Genomic DNA, 17,718 nt, shown 5'->3' on the forward strand with positions numbered 1-17,718 from the left:
GATAATTAATACCTGAGCCAGGTCCTTTTATCTAAGGTGCTCAAAGGGCTTTGTGGTCATTAACCCATTAATTTGCCTGCCTCAAGCCATCCCAAGGTCAGGAGGCCTCTCCCTACAACAAAGAGGGGGATCATGACTAACCAGCAGGAAGGTGGGGGAGAGGTCAGCAGAGCAGTTTACTTGGAAGACTTGGATGGGAAACCTGTGTCTACCAGCAGTGATTTAACCACTCTCTGAGCTCCTGAGCGAATTCTCATAGATGTCAGAGCCAATCTGCAAAGTCTCCTTACTGCTATAAACCCTCTTCTCCCAACTGTAGGCTTTGGCCTTACTGTCTGTAACAGGCAACACTAATGCCCAAACAAACAAAGGGGTTGCACTCTCCTTCCTAGAATATTTTTCTCCCAAAGGAGAAAAGGACCTTTCTGAAGTTGAGTGTCTAAAGAGAGAACTTCAGAATGAACCTGTCAAGGCTTTGTTAAGTTTCTGACTTCTTTTCAGGTAGTTTCCATTAAAAAGCATATGCTGGAAAACCACACTGAAGAAATACCTTATGAAAGGGAAGTTTATTATTAGACTCTTTCAATTCACCAAACCGTGCACCTCAGAGGTTCTTCATATGGGGCCAAGGGGCCATGGGGCAGGAGACATGGCTCTAACTCCCAAATAGCTGTAAATCTAATCAAGGATGTGAGGCTCATACAGATTAAAATAAGTCAGTACATTTCCTGTGCATCATTATTTGTTTATTTATGTTTATTACTTAATATAGTTATTGAAAAATTAACTCATAAGGCCAGGCATGGTGATGCAGGCCTTTAATTCCAGCACTCAGGCAGAGGCAGGTGGATCTCTGTGAGACTGAGGTCAGGCCTAGCCTAAATAGTAAGTTCCAGACTAGTTGGAACTACAGGGAGACTCTGTCTCAAAAAGACTAGAAAAAGAAAAGTTAACTCATAAAATAGGTTTAAACAATCAACTCCAAAGTAGAGTACATAGTTGAATGTATTCATTGAGGGCTGGCATGGCTGAGGAAGACAAGAAGAGTCTGCAGGGTGAGATGAACTAGACTTTCCAGGTAGAGAAGGGATTTAAGTGAGAAACAGGATGAGTTGAAATAAAGCAAAGGGTGGCTGGAAACAGAGATAGCATCTAAGAGACGTAAGCAGATGGAGCTTATTCTTTTGAGAGACTCTGTGAAAACCAACTTGTCTCAATCATGCAACATGAAGACCTGGATGGAATAGGATTGGATAGGAAAGGTAGAGCCAGGTCACAGGGTATCTCTAAAGCAAACTAAAGGATGTGGGGTCTTCAGAAGCCCTCTAAATGCAAATAGGAGAACCAAGGAGTACGTTAGAGGGCTGTTTGGTCCACTGGACACAGTACTATGTGCTTTGTTTATGTCATCATAAAAGAAAAGAAATATGTTATTTCCACTGAGACCCAGAGCAAGTGCATTCTGATGGCTGGGAGGAAGGAAGGAAGGAAGGAAGGAAGGAAGGAAGGAAGGAAGGAAGGAAGGAAGGAAGGAAGGAAGGAAGGAAGGAAGGAAGGAAGGAAGGAAGGAAGGAAGGAAGGAAGGAAGGAAGGAAGGAAGGAAGGAAGGAAGGAAGGAAGGAAGGAAGGAAGGAAGGAAGGAAGGAAGGAAGGAAGGAAGGAAGGAAGGAAGGAAGGAAGGAAGGAAGGAAGGAAGGAAGGAAGGAAGGAAGGAAGGAAGGAAGGAAGGAAGGAAGGAAGGAAGGAAGGAAGGAAGGAAGGAAGGAAGGAAGGAAGGAAGGAAAGAGAGACGTTACAGTCAAAGCCCAGGGAAATAGATACAAAGAATGGCTGGTCCGGGAAAGAGCTGACCCATGATGGACAGACAAAGACAGGGAAAGTTAAAATGAAAAATAATTGTTCTCACCAAAGAAATCTGTGCAGAAAAGTTGCTGTGAAACTGGACTAGGTGTGTCTTTCTGTCCTTCCGGTTCTTTTTATAGACACTGCTGGAACCTGAGTGAGGTCCTGCAGGTCTTCCGCCCATTTAAGGAGCGATTAAAGCAGCTGAGGTTGTCTCTTCCTTACTCATTTGCAGTCAAAGCCTCTCCACCACTACAACCTCTGCTTCCAGAGTGGACACAGGGGAGGTAAGTTGGAATTCAGGTCCTTGGTGTCAGCTATAAATTGGGACCACCATTCTTGCCATTGGGATTAGAGCTGCCTAAAGGGGAATGAACTAGAGGCATTCTATTGCGATGGGGTATTTTTTGTTTGTTTATTTATTTGTTGCATTTCATTTCATCAAATCAATATCAATATGTGGATTCTTTTCCTAAGTTAGCTCAGTCAAGTCAGGGACTTTAGTAGTAAACGATCTGAAAAGCTACTTGAAGGAAGGGACCATTTTGTATACTTCTTTGATGAACAAATAACAGGTGTTTAATAACAGCCTGTTACATTGGGTTGACTTGAATTAAACTGAAAGAAGAGGCGGTCGTTAAAATTACTGGGGGGGAGATGGCTTGCCTGTCTCCTGTAAGTAGGGCATCAGTGTTTGGGATAATCCTGTCAAGGGTACATTGATGACCCAGAGCCTGATGTAGCTAAACTCCTACCAATCATAAAAGAAGAGTCTGCGGGCTGGAGAGCTGGCACAGTCGTTAAAAGGCTCAGGCTCGTAACCAAAAAGACAAAGTAAGAGTCTGCATCTGCCTTCAAAAGCCTTGGAAATTCTGACACAGAAATAGATGAATTATCTGGGACCCCAAGTACAGTCCATTCTGGTTTTTGTTGTTGCTGTTAACAGATGGAGCAAATGTGATTTTTGAGGGGTTTAAGTTGGCTTTCTCATTTCCTTTCCTGACATCCTATATGCACCAGTCATAAATTTGGCGTTGATAGATAGGATGGCATTTCCTACTCCTGTTGACCATATATGTATCTATCAAATTTTCATCTCACTAGAAACTTGGCATTTAGGCAAGTGTTAGGAGACACAGAATATGTAGCTCAGTTCCTCCTGAGGGTCCCAGTGACTATTTGGTTAAAGCCATTTCCAGCAAATGCCCATTTGGATTTGGAATGAGGGACAGGACTCCCAACGCGCATTCTTGTGGGTGGAAGTCAAGTCCTAAGTGGTCTCATCTTTTCTCCACAGGAGACCAGCAGACCATTCCCGTGAGGTCCATCCACAAGTGACCATGTATGAGGACTGTGTGAAGACCACTGAAGACTATTACCTCTTCTGTGACAATGAGGGGCCATGGGGCATTGTTATGGAGTCCTTGGCAGCAATTGGCATAGTGGTTACAATATTGCTGCTCCTGGCATTTCTCTTCCTCATGCGAAAGGTGCAAGATTGTAGCCAGTGGAATGTCCTTCCCACCCAGTTCCTCTTCCTTCTGGGTGTGCTGGGGCTCTTTGGACTTGCTTTTGCCTTCATCATCCAACTCAACCAGCAAACAGCCCCTGTGCGCTACTTCCTCTTTGGGACGCTCTTTGCCGTTTGCTTCTCCTGCCTCTTGGCTCATGCCTCCAACCTAGTGAAGCTGGTCCGGGGCAGAGTCCCCTTCTGCTGGACAACAATTCTGTTCATTGCTATTGGTGTCAGCCTGTTGCAGACCATCATTGCCATAGAGTATGTGACCCTCATCATGACCAGAGGCATGATGTTCGTGCACATGACACCCTATCAGCTCAATGTGGACTTTGTCTGTCTTCTGATCTATGTCCTCTTCCTGATGGCCCTCACGTTCTTTGTCTCCAAAGCCACTTTCTGTGGCCCGTGTGAGAACTGGAAGCAACATGGAAGGCTCATCTTCGCCACTGTGCTTGTCTCCATCATAATCTGGGTTGTGTGGATCTCCATGCTCATGAGGGGCAACCCACAGCTCCAGCGACAACCCCACTGGGACGACGCAGTCATCTGCATTGGTCTGGTCACCAACGCGTGGGTTTTCCTGCTTCTGTACATCATTCCTGAGCTGTGCATCCTCTACAGATCCTGTAGGCAGGAGTGTCCTCCTCAAGGCAATGCCTGCCAGGTCCCCGCCTACCAACGCAGCTTCCGGATGGAGAACCAGGAGCTCTCCAGAGGTATGTCCCAGGGGCCTGGGACAGAGAGGGAAATAGGTCAGCAGGAAGAACCCAGAGAAAGCCAAAAGGGAATGGTTAGCTATGATTAAATTTTTAAGTGGATCGTAGAAATAAGAACTTCTGGATTCAAGATTGAATTTTTATGAAAAGGTCTATTGTCCACAGCATAATGCTTTGTAGGGAAAGGAAAGACAGAAAGGAATTAAAGTCTCTAAATAAAGGTGTGGCTCTGATTGCTTAGGCTGGGCAAAGAAAAGTACCCACTCTAAAATGAGTTAACTAAGACAGTGTGATGGCATATGGCCAGAGGTGGAAGATAGGAATTCAAAGTCATTCTTGGGTGACATAGAGTTTGAGGCCAGCCTGAGCTACATGAACCCATGTCTCAAAAACTAAGTTCCAAGCATGGTGGCATACACATTTAACCCCAGTACTGAGAAGATAGAGAGGAAGGCAGATGGCTGTGAGTTCAAGGTCAGCCCAATCTACATTTCAAGTTCCAGGCCAGCAGGGGCTACAGGTAGACCTTGTCTCGAATAATAATAATAATAATAATAATAATAATAAATAATAACAATAAAAGTAAAATGAGCTAATTAGCCCCAGATTATACATGGGTCAGGCAATGCTAAGTTCAGATACATTAGTTGTTGAGCACAAAAGTAGATCATAGCAACAGTGATTGGCATTTTTAAAGTCTGTGTCTCAAAACTAATTTGCTCAGACTTAACCTTGATTTGTGGAACTCACCATTGATGAGAGTCACAGAGTTCAGAAACTTCAGGATTTCTACTTTGCAAATCGTTCACTGCTTAAAAGTCCTTCTAGGGTCTGTTACATGAAGCAACAGGAAAGGCCATTTGGTCTAAATTCCAAGTAAAGGCTTAAGTGTACCATCATTAGTAGACAAAAAGCAACTTGCTTATGTGACATTTTCTTAATAATTTCAAGATCATATTTTCATCTATTCATAAAACCAAGCCACTTGACTCTGTTTTGTTAAGAAATGACATTATTCCATGACACCAAAGCTGCTTGGTCCCCAGCAACCTTGGGGAAATAAGAGCTAATTTTGGTTATCTGGAAATATACCAAAACTCATTAATTCCTTTTATAAAACATCTGGTCTATTATTCATAACCCAATACCATAGTTTTACATCAATTTTTGTGTCTTAATAGACTACTGATTTCTCCCATTTTTCCTTCTAATGTATACAGATGATTTTAGATACTATATAAGACACATAAAGTTCCCCAGGCTCAAACAAAATTAATATAAGCTTGCCTTTTAAGTGCACACACTTTTTGAGCTGTAATCTTTAGCTAATTACACATTCAAATTAAATCCTGTCCAGATAAATGCATCCATTAATTCTTTTCAGTTCAGTTGACCGAGAGTTGGAAATTGTATACCTCCTTCTTATTTTAAAAAAAAAAAAACTGCATTGCTTGTGAATGATGCAAATCAGACCCTAGAGGTTTAAGGCAAAAATTGCAGAGTCTGTAATTCTTGAAAAGAATTTTCATAGTTCCTACCAGAAGATAGGGCAAAAGTTGTTATTTGTTTTTGTTATTGTATAATCTTAGGAAACAAAATCCGAGAGAGAAAGAAGTCCTTGAGGTATCATAATAACCCAAAACACACTTGTAATAACCAACATTCCATATCCCCCAAATAGTAGGCATGTGTATCAGACATTGTAGGGAAGATACATCCCTGTCTCAAACAAACAACAACAGCAAAAAAAAAAACACTTTTTTAAAGTATTGCCACACATGTTGTAGCACTCCTATAGTCTCAGTACTTGGCAGGCTTAGGCAGGAAAATCAGCACAAATTTGAGGCTAGCCTGGGCTACATAATGAATTCCAAACCAGCATGAGCTATATAGTAAGACTGTCTCTAAAACAAATCACGTGTTATAAGGAGAGTCTCAGTTAAAGTCTTAGGACTTGCAAAAAAGAGTATTCGGTTCCTGATTTGATTCCTACCTACTATCCAATCAAGGTTAGAAAAATTCATTTCTGAGCAGGAAATAGTCTACGAATGATGATTCTTGCCAAAGTCATTTGATATTTTGTGGAGGGAGAATTTTATAGTGTTATAAAAAACACAAATACTCTCCAAGACTGGGCAGAGTCACCAGAAACTTCAGATCAGAAAACAGAATCAGAACTTAGATCACCTGGAAAATGTGCACATATCAAAAAAACTAAATGAATAAATTAAGCTTAATAGAGAGGATAGGATTATACCTAGCTGAAAAAACATAGACAGTGCTGGAGAGATGGCTCAGGGGTTAAGAGCACTGACTGCTTTTGCAGAGCACCTGGGTTTGATCCCCAGCACCCACATGGCAGCTAACAACCATCTGTAACTCCAGTTCCAGGGGATTCAGCACCCTCTTCTGACCTCCAGTGGCACTGCACAACACAGGTGCACTTACATGCATGCAGACAGTACACTCATACACATAAAGTAAAATAAAAATAATAAATAAAATATTTTTAAAAACATAGACAGCCGGGGTTGGGGATTTAGCTCAGTGGTTGGGTGCTTGCCTAGTAAGTGCGAGGCCCTGGGTTTGGTCCTCAGCTCCGAGAACCGCCCCCCCCCCAAAAATAAGCAAAATAGGTAAGAGCCAATGCCTTAGAAAGTTCCAAAGGAAAACTTTACATAATAGGCCTTAATACAAATGACAGAATGTATGAAATCCAGTGGGAGGACAATGGGAGGTGCCAAAGGGGAAGGGGGAAGGGGTATAAAGATGATTTTATATATGAAATACACAAAAGTTCAATAAAATTTTTTAAAAAAGAAAGTTCCAAAGGGAAAGTAGAGAATCTGCTGCCTTTGATCTTGTTTGTTGAGTTTAACCATCACAGTCCTACATAAACAGATGTGTGGATGGCAAGAAGAGGCATAGTCTTGAAATTGGCATCCATCAGTCTCCAGTGGATCCAGGTCTGGGATCCACTAATAAGAAGTGTGGGGCACTCGGAGAGGCTCCGTGGAAAACCACAGCAATGATTAGAGTTTTAGCATCAGACCTATGAGGAAAGGTTAAGACAATAAAACAGAGATGGTAGTTCCTAAGTTTTACATGCCTTTCTCATAGCAGATCCGAGCTCTGTCTCTCTCAGTCCTGTACTAAAACATAGCATTTTGTTCAGGTCCATGAGACATGCAATTGCCCTCTGACTCTTCTGACTAATTCTGTTTGCTGCCTGGCTCAGTCACATAATTGTTTGATTTCCTGCTGGATTTATGCAGCCAGAATTACACAGCTGAAAGAAAAGTAAGTCAGGTGGTGATTAGCAGAGAATTTCACAAGTCTGAAGACTCCAAGAAGTGACTGTCCTGCTGTTTCCCTTCTCCAGCTAAAAATGGGTGGAAAGGAACCTGAGCCAAGGCGTGAGAGACTGGTATTAGGTAGGAAAACAAGCGATGGTAAACACTTTACTAAAACAGATCAGCAATGGGGATTAAGGACTCTACTTCCTGGATGCCTTTGGGAAGACTGAGTTTTTTAAATCTCTTTGAAGTAGCTTATGGACTTAATTCAACCTATGAAAACATCTGGATGCAAATGCAATCAGGCATTTCGCTACAGGGCCTAACACAAATGGCTGTATTTATTGGTTTAAATGTGTTCCAAAGCTGTATATTGGGCTGCAGAGATAGCTCAGATAGTGAAAGGGTTGCTGTGTAAACACAGAGACCTGAGTTTCATGCTCAGAATTCAAATTTTAAAAGCCAGATGTGTGACACAAACATGTAATCCCAGTGTTGGGGAGGCCAAGAGAGGAAGATTCCCCAGAGCTCACTGGCCAGCAAACCTAGCCAAATCAGTGAGCCCCAGGCCAGTGAGAGACCTCATCTCAAAAACATGGTGGTCAGGACTGGGGAGATTGCTCAGTGGGTAAAGAGCTTGCCCCACATGCATGAGGAGCTTCGTTCGGGTCCCCAGCACCTACCTGAATGCCAGGCAGGCGTGGCACCCTGTCTGTTATCTCAACTAGCAGGAGGTTTACACAGGGGAGTCCCCAGAGCAAGCTGACTAGCTGGACTAGCCAAATCGGCCACTCCAGGTTCAGCGAGAGTCCCCACCTCAATATATAAAGTGGCAAGTGATCCAGCGTCAGCTTCTAGCTTCCACACATGCACGCACACTCAAACACACCAACATGCATACACACACATACCAGACACATGAAAAAAAAAAGTCATGATGGATTGTGCCTAAAGGACAATACCCATGCTTGATCTCTGGCCTCCACAGACATATACACACATGCACTGACACATATATGAACACACACACGCACACACACATACACACATACACATACACAGGACTACATATCGATGGAACTTTTCAAACCAGTTGCTCTTCACCAGACTCTCTTTCTGTTTGCTTTGTTTCTTTTTAAAAAATATTTTATCATTTTTATGTATATGAGTGTATTGGCTACATGTATGTAAGTTGCACCCATGTCATGCAGTACCCACATAGGTCAGAAGAGGGCATCAGATCCCCTAGAACTAGAGTTACAGATGGTTGTTATCTGCCATGTGGGTGCTGAGAACTGAACCCAGGTCCTCTCAAGAGCAGCCAGTGCTCCTAACTGCTGAGCCATCTCCTCAGTCCCTGTTTTGTTTCTTAAGACAGGGTCTCATGTAAAACAAGCTAGCCTTGAACTCCTGACTTTCCTGCTTCTAGCTCCCAAGTGCTGGGGTTTTACTCATAAACACTGCACGCAGCTTCACTAGAATCTTGAGGCACTAATCTACCTATATGCTCCCACAGCATTCAATTACTCTGACAGACTCAACGTATCTTTAAGCACTGGAAATTTTATCATAAAAATACCCAAGAATACGTTCTACAACAGGGATGGAGGGATGGTTCAGCAGATAAGAGTACTTGCTACTCTTCCAGAGGACTCAAGTTTGGTTCCCAGCACCCACATCAGGTGGTTCATAACCATCTATAACTCCAGCTCTAGGGGATCTGACATCCTCTTCTGGCCTCCAAGGGCACACACGCACATGTATATACCCACAAAGAGACACACATACACATAAATTAAAATAAATAAATCTTTTTTAAAAAATAGCACAAAGAATTTTACATGTAGTCATTAAGTAAAGTCTAAAATAAAAGTGAAGAAGTCATTTCAAAATTATGTTAGTGCTTAATTAACTCATTTACATGTATCTGGGATAATGGTATTTTAACATACTCCTCCTTAATTCAATTATTTGATGAGTTATCCTGTTTTATAATTGAAGTTGGTGAATTTTGGAATAATCACACTCCTCAGTTTGTTATAGCTAATGTCCAAAATAAATGGATGTATTATTTAACTAAATCAGTTGCTCTTTCCAATGAGACTTTGCAGAAGTCATCAATATAGTAGACTATCTGCTATAGCTCTTTGGGGGGCAGGTCCTCCTCTAATTATTACCTGCTTTGTGTTACAGATTAAATGGAATATTGTTCATCTCAAGATTGCTAAAAGCAAAACCCACCTATATTCAAAAGAACAGCAATACCGCGGCCATTTTTCTGTACAGTGCTTGAATGTATATACAGACGCCTACTATGATTATTTTTGAGATTTTAGGACAAAGATAACCAATTACTCTTTTATACTATGGAAATAATATAAAAATGACTCAATAAGCCTTTAATGCCAACACTTGGGGGGGAGGCAGATATCTGTGAAGTCAAAGCCAGCCTGGTCTACATATTGAGTTCCAGGCCAGCTGGACCTACAGAGATACCATGTCAAAAAAAAAAAAAAAAAAAAAGAAAAAAAAAAAAAAAAAAAAAAAAAGAAAAGAAAGAAAGAAAGAAAGAAAGAAAGAAAGAAAGAAAGAAAGGTCAATAAGTATAAAATGAGGCTAGCCAAGAGAAAAACATTCCTGAAAACATTAGCGCCTTTGAGCTTCCCTACCAAATACCAACTTTTGCCTGATATGGTACTTTTTGATATGTTCTACTATTTTTTCTTCATTTTGCTGGTTATTTATGTATTTATTTGTGTGTGTGTGTGTGTGTGTGTGTGTGTATGTATGGATGCGATAGTGCCACAGAGGGCATGTCGAGGTCAGAGGACAACTTTCAGAAGTCAGTTCTCTCCTTCTGCTGTGGGATCCAGGGATTGAATTTAGGTTGTCTAACTTGAGTGGCAAGTGTCCTCACCTGCTGAACCATCTCTCTGTCTCCAATTTTTTCTTCAAAGTAGATCTACCTTTCCAAAGGAAACTCATCGGTAATGGTCCTGGCTGATTTTTTTTTGCCTATTCTTTTACAGGAAACTCTTTTTCCCCCCTTTCTTTCTTGTCACTCTAAGAAGTTAAAAGAATCTTCTAAAAAGTTGATTTCACTGGAGAGATGGCTCAGCAGTTAATAGCACTGACTATTCTTGCAGGGCACCTGGGTTCAGTTCCTAGCACCTACATGATGGTTAACAACCATTCGTAACTCTAGTGCCAAGGGATCCAATGTCCTCTTCTGGCCTTTGTGGGAATTATGTACACATGGTACACTTACATACATTCGGGCAAAACACTCAGACACATAAAATAGTAAGTAAATAATTAGAAATAAATAGAACAAAAAATAAGTTGATTTTGCAGCAGTTGAGAGTTGAGCAGTGGTTTCTGAAAGCTTGGGGACCCAGTAGAGAAGGGCAGATGGGCAGAGGTCAGTGAATGGGCGCTAAGTAGACGGGAGAAAGAAGTTCTGATGTGCTATTGCACTGTGTGTTCGTGTACTGTGTGCTATCTGCCATTTTTTAATATAGGAGAAAGGATTTTGAATACTTTCGCCCTGAAGAAACATTTAAGAACAACATTTATTAGTTGAAATAAATTTTAGGGCCTGGTGAGATGGCTCAGCAGCTAAAAGTGCTTGCCACCAAGCATGATGACCTGAGTTCAACCCCCAGAACTCAGGAAACAGAGAATCAATTCCTGCAAGTTATCCTCTTACCTCCCTCTAAACTCACATGATGGTATACACATGTGCACAGACACACACATACACACACACACACACACACACACACACACTAAATAAACAAACAAATGAAAAATAAGAATAGAAAAGGTGCTGGGGAGAACAGGCGCTATAGGAGAGTGTTTGCCTAGCATGCAGGAAGACTTAGATTCAATTCCCAGCACCGCAAAAAGAGAAAAGAAAAAGCAACCCTACACTAAACAAATACATTTATTTATTTTTAAATTTTTATTTATTGTTTTTATTTTATGTGTATGAGTGTATTATGTGCAATGCCCGTGGAGGACAGAAGAGGCTGTCGGATCCCCTGGGACTGGAGTTATGGACAGTTGTTAGCTGCCATGTGGGTGCTGGGATTTGAACCCGGGTCTTCTGCAAGAACAACCAGCCCCATAAATTTATTTTTTAAAGATTATGGGAGTTAGAATAAAGCAGGGAAGCAAAGATCACACAGTAAGCATTACATGACTGCGGGGGCGGGGGCACCTCTAGCTTTGAAGCCAATTGGCTTCTTTTTTAAAAAAAATATTTATTATTTTTATTTTTATTTATTATTTTTATTTTTATGTGTATGAGTGTATTGCCTATATGTATGTAAGTATACCCATGTCATGCAATGCCCAAGGAGATCAGAAGAGGGTATGGGATCCCCTGGAACTGGAGTTATGGATGGTTGTTAGCCACCATGCTCTGTAAGAGCAATCAGTGCTCTTAACTGCTGAGCCATCTCTCCACTCAACAGATTGGCCTCTTACCAGCAAGGTCCTGGGCCCCTAGGAGCCTGAGCCTTTGTTATAATGCAGCTCCCTACTTCCTCTATATGTATGTGTCAGGTCGCACTCAACTCAGATTTCCTACATGAGGTGGTTGTAGGGTTTAGAGAGAGAAGCAGCATTTTTTTTTTTTTTGGTAAATTCAAAAACAGTAACTATAAATGGGAGAACTGGGTTTTTCTCATTTCTGCTCTTGTCTGATGGGAGTGTTAGACAAAATTAGTTGTCAAGGCACTGAATACAAGGAGTCTTATTATGCCACAAAAGTTAAAGCAAGGATTCAGTCTACCCCCCCCATGAAGGAAAGACAAACATTTCCTCCATCACAACACATCATAGCCCCTCTAAGAAAAAGCCAGTCAGAGGAAGCTGTCAAGGTCAGTTAGAACTACACCACCACTAATAATAATATGCAAAGCAGAGCTCGTGTACTGTTTTCTCTCTACCCCAATCCGAGGGCCTTGTACAAGCATTAGCTGCTTGCATCCTCAAAACCCTCTCAAATGGACTTGCTGGTTTTTCTTTTATTTCCATCAGGAAGCAAAATGAGTAGAAGGTCAAGGAACTCAGCAAAGAGGCATGGCACACAGCAAAGAAAAGGGAGCTAGGGAACACAGAGGAGGGACCCAAGCTGACCTTCACCAGGGTCCATCCACCCATCCCTGCAGCCACGAGGGACACAGCTGTCTGTGACCACCAAAACACACTATGTATGGAGCAGGGGCCGGGCCTTAGAAGCAGCTTCTGCCTTCATAGAGATTGTTGCCTGCTGAGGACATGGATATCAAACAAACTGTCTGTGTGGTTATTCTGTGATAATATATTTTTTCTAGGGAATTCTCTGTGTATGTGTGTGTGTGTGTGTGTGTGGGTGTGTGTGTGTGTGTGTGTAATCAAACCCAGGTCTTTTCAATGTTGCATAAACTAACTCTAAGAATATTTTTTATGTGTATAACTGTTTTGCCTGCATGTGTGTAAGTGCACCATGTGTGTGCAATATCCACAGGGGCCAAAAGAGGGCATCAGATCCCCTGGAACTGGGGTTATCAATGGTTGTTAACTACCATGTGGGTGCTGGGAGTCAAACCCAGGTCCTCTGCAAGGGCAGCCAGTGCCCTTAACTACTGAGCCATCCCTCCAGCCCTTGGAATATTTTTATTATGTCCAGTTTTCACATTGAATCCAATTGAGCCAGGGGTGATGGCACACTCCTATAATCCCCACACTCAGGAGATCACCACAAGTTTGAGGCCAGTCTCAGTTACATCAAGAGTTCTAGGCCAACCTGAGCTACAGAATGAGATACCTCTCAGATAACAACAACAACAACAATAAAAATAAATCCAAGCTATGAAGCATTGAGCTTAAAGGGACTGTCAAGACAATATGAAACCTGATGTTATACCATTAACACCAAAAAGCAAGCATTCTGAGCTCTTTTTCTAGAAAATGATAATGTCTTCAGCCCTTGTAGCAACTACATACCCATGTGCTTCTCCTGAACACACGTGCACTACCTATATACAACCTTTCTCTTAAATTTTAGAAACATTTTTCTACATTGCTGTTTTCAGTGCCAGGTGTGGTGGCTCACACTTATAATCCCAGCATTTAAGAAGTAAAGGGAGGAGTACCAGAAATTAAAGGACAGTCTCAGCTATATAGTGAGTTTGAAGACAGCCTGGGCTTCAGGGCACCCTGTCTCAAAATACCAGTTGAATGAATGAATGAATGAATGATCTTTTTGTTTGTTTTTTGAGACAAGGTCTCACTATGTAGCCCTTGCTGGCCTGGAACTCCCTGTGTAGACCAGGTTGACCTCAGTACAGAGATCTGCCTGCCTCTGCCTCCTGAGTGCTAGGATTAAAGACATGAATCATCCATTTTTTGTTTTTGTTTTTGTTTTTGTTTTTGTTTTTGTTTTTCAACAATAGCCTCAACCCAATAGTCCTTTCAAAGGATCAGGAGCCTCTTTGCAAGCCACTGAGCCTTCTCATAGTCCCCATGACTCTCCAACACTAACCCAGCCCTTCCCTCCTTTGGCTTTCAGCCCGAGACAGTGATGGAGCTCAGGAGGATGTAGCACTAAATGCACTTGGTACTCCCATTCAGCTGCAGGTAAATGTGCGCAACTCATTAACCCAGGAGGACATGGCACGTGCTCCTTCCTTAGAGCCTTCAGGCTCCACTTTCAATGGCTTTACTGACCTAAGGAAGCACAAGAAAGGCAAGGTCATCCCCATCCAGACTCTTGTCACAGCAGCATGGTACAGGACGGGCTCCTTTTAACTTCACGTTAGACCCCTTGAGTCTCCATTATCACCACAAATACTGTATTTTTCCAGAAAGGACAAAGCTGTACACAGGGTCTATGTAAAGGTCAAGGGGAGCAGGCTGACAGGTTTGCACTGGGGTTAGTGGAAGACTCTAAATATGTATGAGTGTTGGGTCTGAATTTATTATGAGCTGTCTAAATCCAGCCCCTGTACCCCCAGCTGCTCTCTGAATCACCATCTAGCTCCAGCAGTCCAAGCTGCCCCAAGAAGGGGGCTAGATCTCATCTTTGGGAGTCCAGATGGATGAACCAATTTTAATCCTTTCAGGCAGAAACAAGAGAGAACTCAATTGAATACATTGGATGTAATGCGCTGTGCTGGGATAGCTTGAAGACTTTTGGATCCTGAGAGCCAAAAATACCACATTGGGAAGTAATTCTTGCATTATACGGATCCGAAGCAACTGAACTCCAGAAGTAAAAGTCATACTGAGGCCAGGCATGGTGGCGCACGCCTTTAAGCCCAGCACTCAAGAGGCAGAGGCAGGTGGATCTCTGTGAGTTCAAGGCCAGCCTGGTCCACATAGTGAGTTTCAGGACAGCTGGGGCTACAGGGAGACCCTGTCTCAAAAAGAACAAAAAAAAAAAAGTCACACTCAAATCATTTGCTCATTGAACCGGCGAAGGTCAGCCCTCTGGTCTGTTACTAAGAATTTACGTTTTCCTAGAATGACAGACTAGTACCTAGTGCACCTAGTACATGTCCTTTGCTAATTGATGTGGGACGATGCAGTCCACTGTGGGCAGCACCATTCCCTAAACTGTGCAAAAGAGGAGCAGTCAAGCTGAGCACAAGCAAGAAGGCAGTAAGCATGCACACATTCGTCTTCCTCTGCCTTTGACTGTGGCTGTGGCTGTGACGTGACTAAGCTGTTTCGTTCCCACTCACCTTGAAGTCTTTAAAATAATGGACTAGCCGGGCATGGTAGCACACACCTTTGATCCCAGCACTCAGGAGACAGGGACAGGTGTGAGTTTAAGCCAGCTGGGTCTACAGAGTGAGTTCCAGGCCAGCTGGGGCTACAGGGAGACCCTGTCTCATTAATAATAATAATAATAATAATAATAATAATAATAATAATAGACTATACCTGGAATTGTAAGTTAAAATAAGCCCTTTTTTCCCTAAAGTTGCTTTTGTCAGGATATTTAATCACAGCAACAGAAATGAAAGAAGAATGTGTTAGATTTTTTTTCAATTAGCAAAGAATTAAATAACGAGGTGATCATAATTGGCTCAGAAAGCTGGTAACACAATTTCTTTCTTTCCAGACTGTTGATTCTACACAGGAGTATCTCATCCCACGAGCTACACTGAGCCCACAGCAAGATGCAGGATTATAAAGCTACAGGAAACATGAGTGGAGAGAACCCAGAAGACCAGCCGGGCTCAACACAGCCCTGAGAGGCCTGGGAGAGCTCACCAGCCATGCTGTCGATGAAGTACCCATCCTATCCCTTCCTCTGTTTCCTAATCCTTTCCACCCTTCTGGACCCTGCCTCTGAAGACTCTTTGCCATACACCATTACAATCTTGCTGTCGCCTTTTACTGTGTCTTCTTCATTTATGTCACTAAAAAATTTCCTTTCTTAGCAATGCAGAAGAATTGGTGTCTCTTATTCATCGGGCTGAAATAAATACGTCAGTATGAAGAAATGAGGGTTATTCTAATGTGACAAAGTGTAGACGTTAGTAGCAACTTGCTACTGGATTGCACCTTTCGGTAATAGTTTTTAGTCATGTTTTAAAAGCATGCATAATAAATGTTACCATCTTAACCTTGTTCAAGAGTTATCCTAGCACAGTGACACATGTCTGGAATCATAACACCTGTGGTCTGGAGGCCGGATGATCAGACGTTTAAAATCATCCTTGACTATATAGCAAATTCCAGGCCAAGCTGGGCTGCAGGAGATCCTGTCTCCCAAAATAACAAAAAGTTCAGTTCAATGGTACTAACTGCATTCACAGTGGTATATTTAAAAGGTCCCTAGAGCTTTTTCGTTTGGCAAAGCTGAAATTCTATACCCACTGAGCAACAATTCCCCTACCCAACACGCACCCAGACTCCCTAACCCCCTTCCCCTCTTCCCTGCCTCTGACCATTTTACTTTTTGTTTCTGTGAGCTTGACAACTTTGTTTTTGGTTTTTTTTTTTTTTTTTTTTTTGGTCTTTTCAAGACAGGGTCTCCCTGTAGCCCCAGCTGTCCTGGAACTCACTATGGAGACCAGGTTGGCCTCGTACTCACAGAGAGATCCACCTGCCTCTGCATCCCGAATGCTGGGATTAAAGGCGTGTGCCACCACACCCATGACAACTTTGTTTTTAATTTTTATTTATTTATCTATCGTCATGAGTATTAAACTTGCATGTATATAAGTGCACACAATGCCCACAGAGGCCAGAAGAGGGTGTCAGATCGCCTGGAACTGGAGTTATGGACAATTGTTACCCACCAACCCACCGTGTGAGTACTGGGAACCAAACCTGGGTCCTCTACAAGAGCAGCCAGTGCTCTTAACCTCGGAGCCATCTCTCCAGTCCCAGGTATGACAACTTTAGATGCTGCGTATAATAGAACCATACTACATATAGTGTCAGTCTTTTTGTGATGACTGATTTTCCTTAGCATAATATTCTCAAGGTCTATCCATGTTGTGGTTTTTGATGTTTTTAAGAAATTATTAATTTTATGTATATGTATGTGTATGTGTCTACTTCATATGTGCACCACATACATGCAGAGCCTTTAGAGGCTAAAGAGAGTGTCAGACCCCTGGAAGTAGAGTTCCATGTAGTTATGAGCTGCCTAAAGTGGGTGCTGGGAATTGAGTCCTGGTCTTTTGTAAAAGCAACAAGTGCTCTTAACCACTGAGCCATCTCTCCAGCCTCCGGTGTTGGGTTTGTAACATGATTTCTCTTTTTTGTTTCTTGAGGTTTTGTTTGTTTGCTTGCTTGTGTTTATGCGTGTGTTTGTATGCTGTGTGTATAAAATGAGTGTGTGTGTGGTGTGTGCCTTTACATGGCACACATGTAAAGGTCAGAGGACAACCTCGGTGTCAGTCCTCACTTTCCACTTTACTTGAGGCAGGGTCCCTGCTTGCTGCCGTGTACATCAGGCTGGCTGGCCCACAAGCTTCTGGGTATCCTGTCTCTGCTTCCCATCTCCCCATAGGAGCACACTGAGATTGCAGACGTGTGCAGCTATGTCCAGTTTTTATGTGGGTTCTGGGGATCCAAACTCAGGTCCTCATGCTTACATAGCAAACTCTTTCCCACTTTACCCATCTTCCCAACCCTGTTTGTCTTCTGAGACAGTGTCTTCCCATATAGCCCAGGCTCACTGGCTATACACACTCACTGTGTAGCCCAGGCTAACCTCAAATTCACCCTAATCCTTCTGTCTCTGCTGCCAGAGGATTCCCTTCTATTTGAGAGCTAAATGATATTTTTCGCAAGCATATACCACATTTTCTTTAAATATAGGAAATCTGTCACT

The 17,718-nt window shown here is 42.4% G+C and overlaps 1 protein-coding gene across 2 annotated transcripts; it reads left to right on the forward strand.

Moving 5' to 3' along the window:
- Window positions 1–2,035: 2,035 nt before the first annotated feature.
- On the forward strand, window positions 2,036–15,762 carry Gprc5d (G protein-coupled receptor class C group 5 member D). 2 transcript variants are annotated; one of them, XM_008837454.1, is made up of 4 exons: window positions 2,036–2,129; window positions 3,140–4,077; window positions 13,933–14,000; window positions 15,490–15,762. In XM_008837454.1, exons 2-4 carry the CDS (start codon window positions 3,183–3,185, stop codon window positions 15,559–15,561), a joined length of 1,035 nt encoding a protein of 344 aa, XP_008835676.1. In that variant the 5' UTR covers window positions 2,036–2,129; window positions 3,140–3,182; the 3' UTR covers window positions 15,562–15,762. The 2 variants fall into 2 exon arrangements, with proteins under 2 accessions (XP_008835676.1, XP_008835684.1); XM_008837462.1 differs by lacking the exon at window positions 13,933–14,000.
- Window positions 15,763–17,718: the final 1,956 nt, after the last annotated feature.

Source organism: Nannospalax galili, unplaced genomic scaffold (genome assembly GCF_000622305.1).
Source record: "Nannospalax galili isolate Female #2095 unplaced genomic scaffold, S.galili_v1.0 scaffold210, whole genome shotgun sequence".
NCBI lineage: Eukaryota > Metazoa > Chordata > Mammalia > Rodentia > Spalacidae > Nannospalax > Nannospalax galili.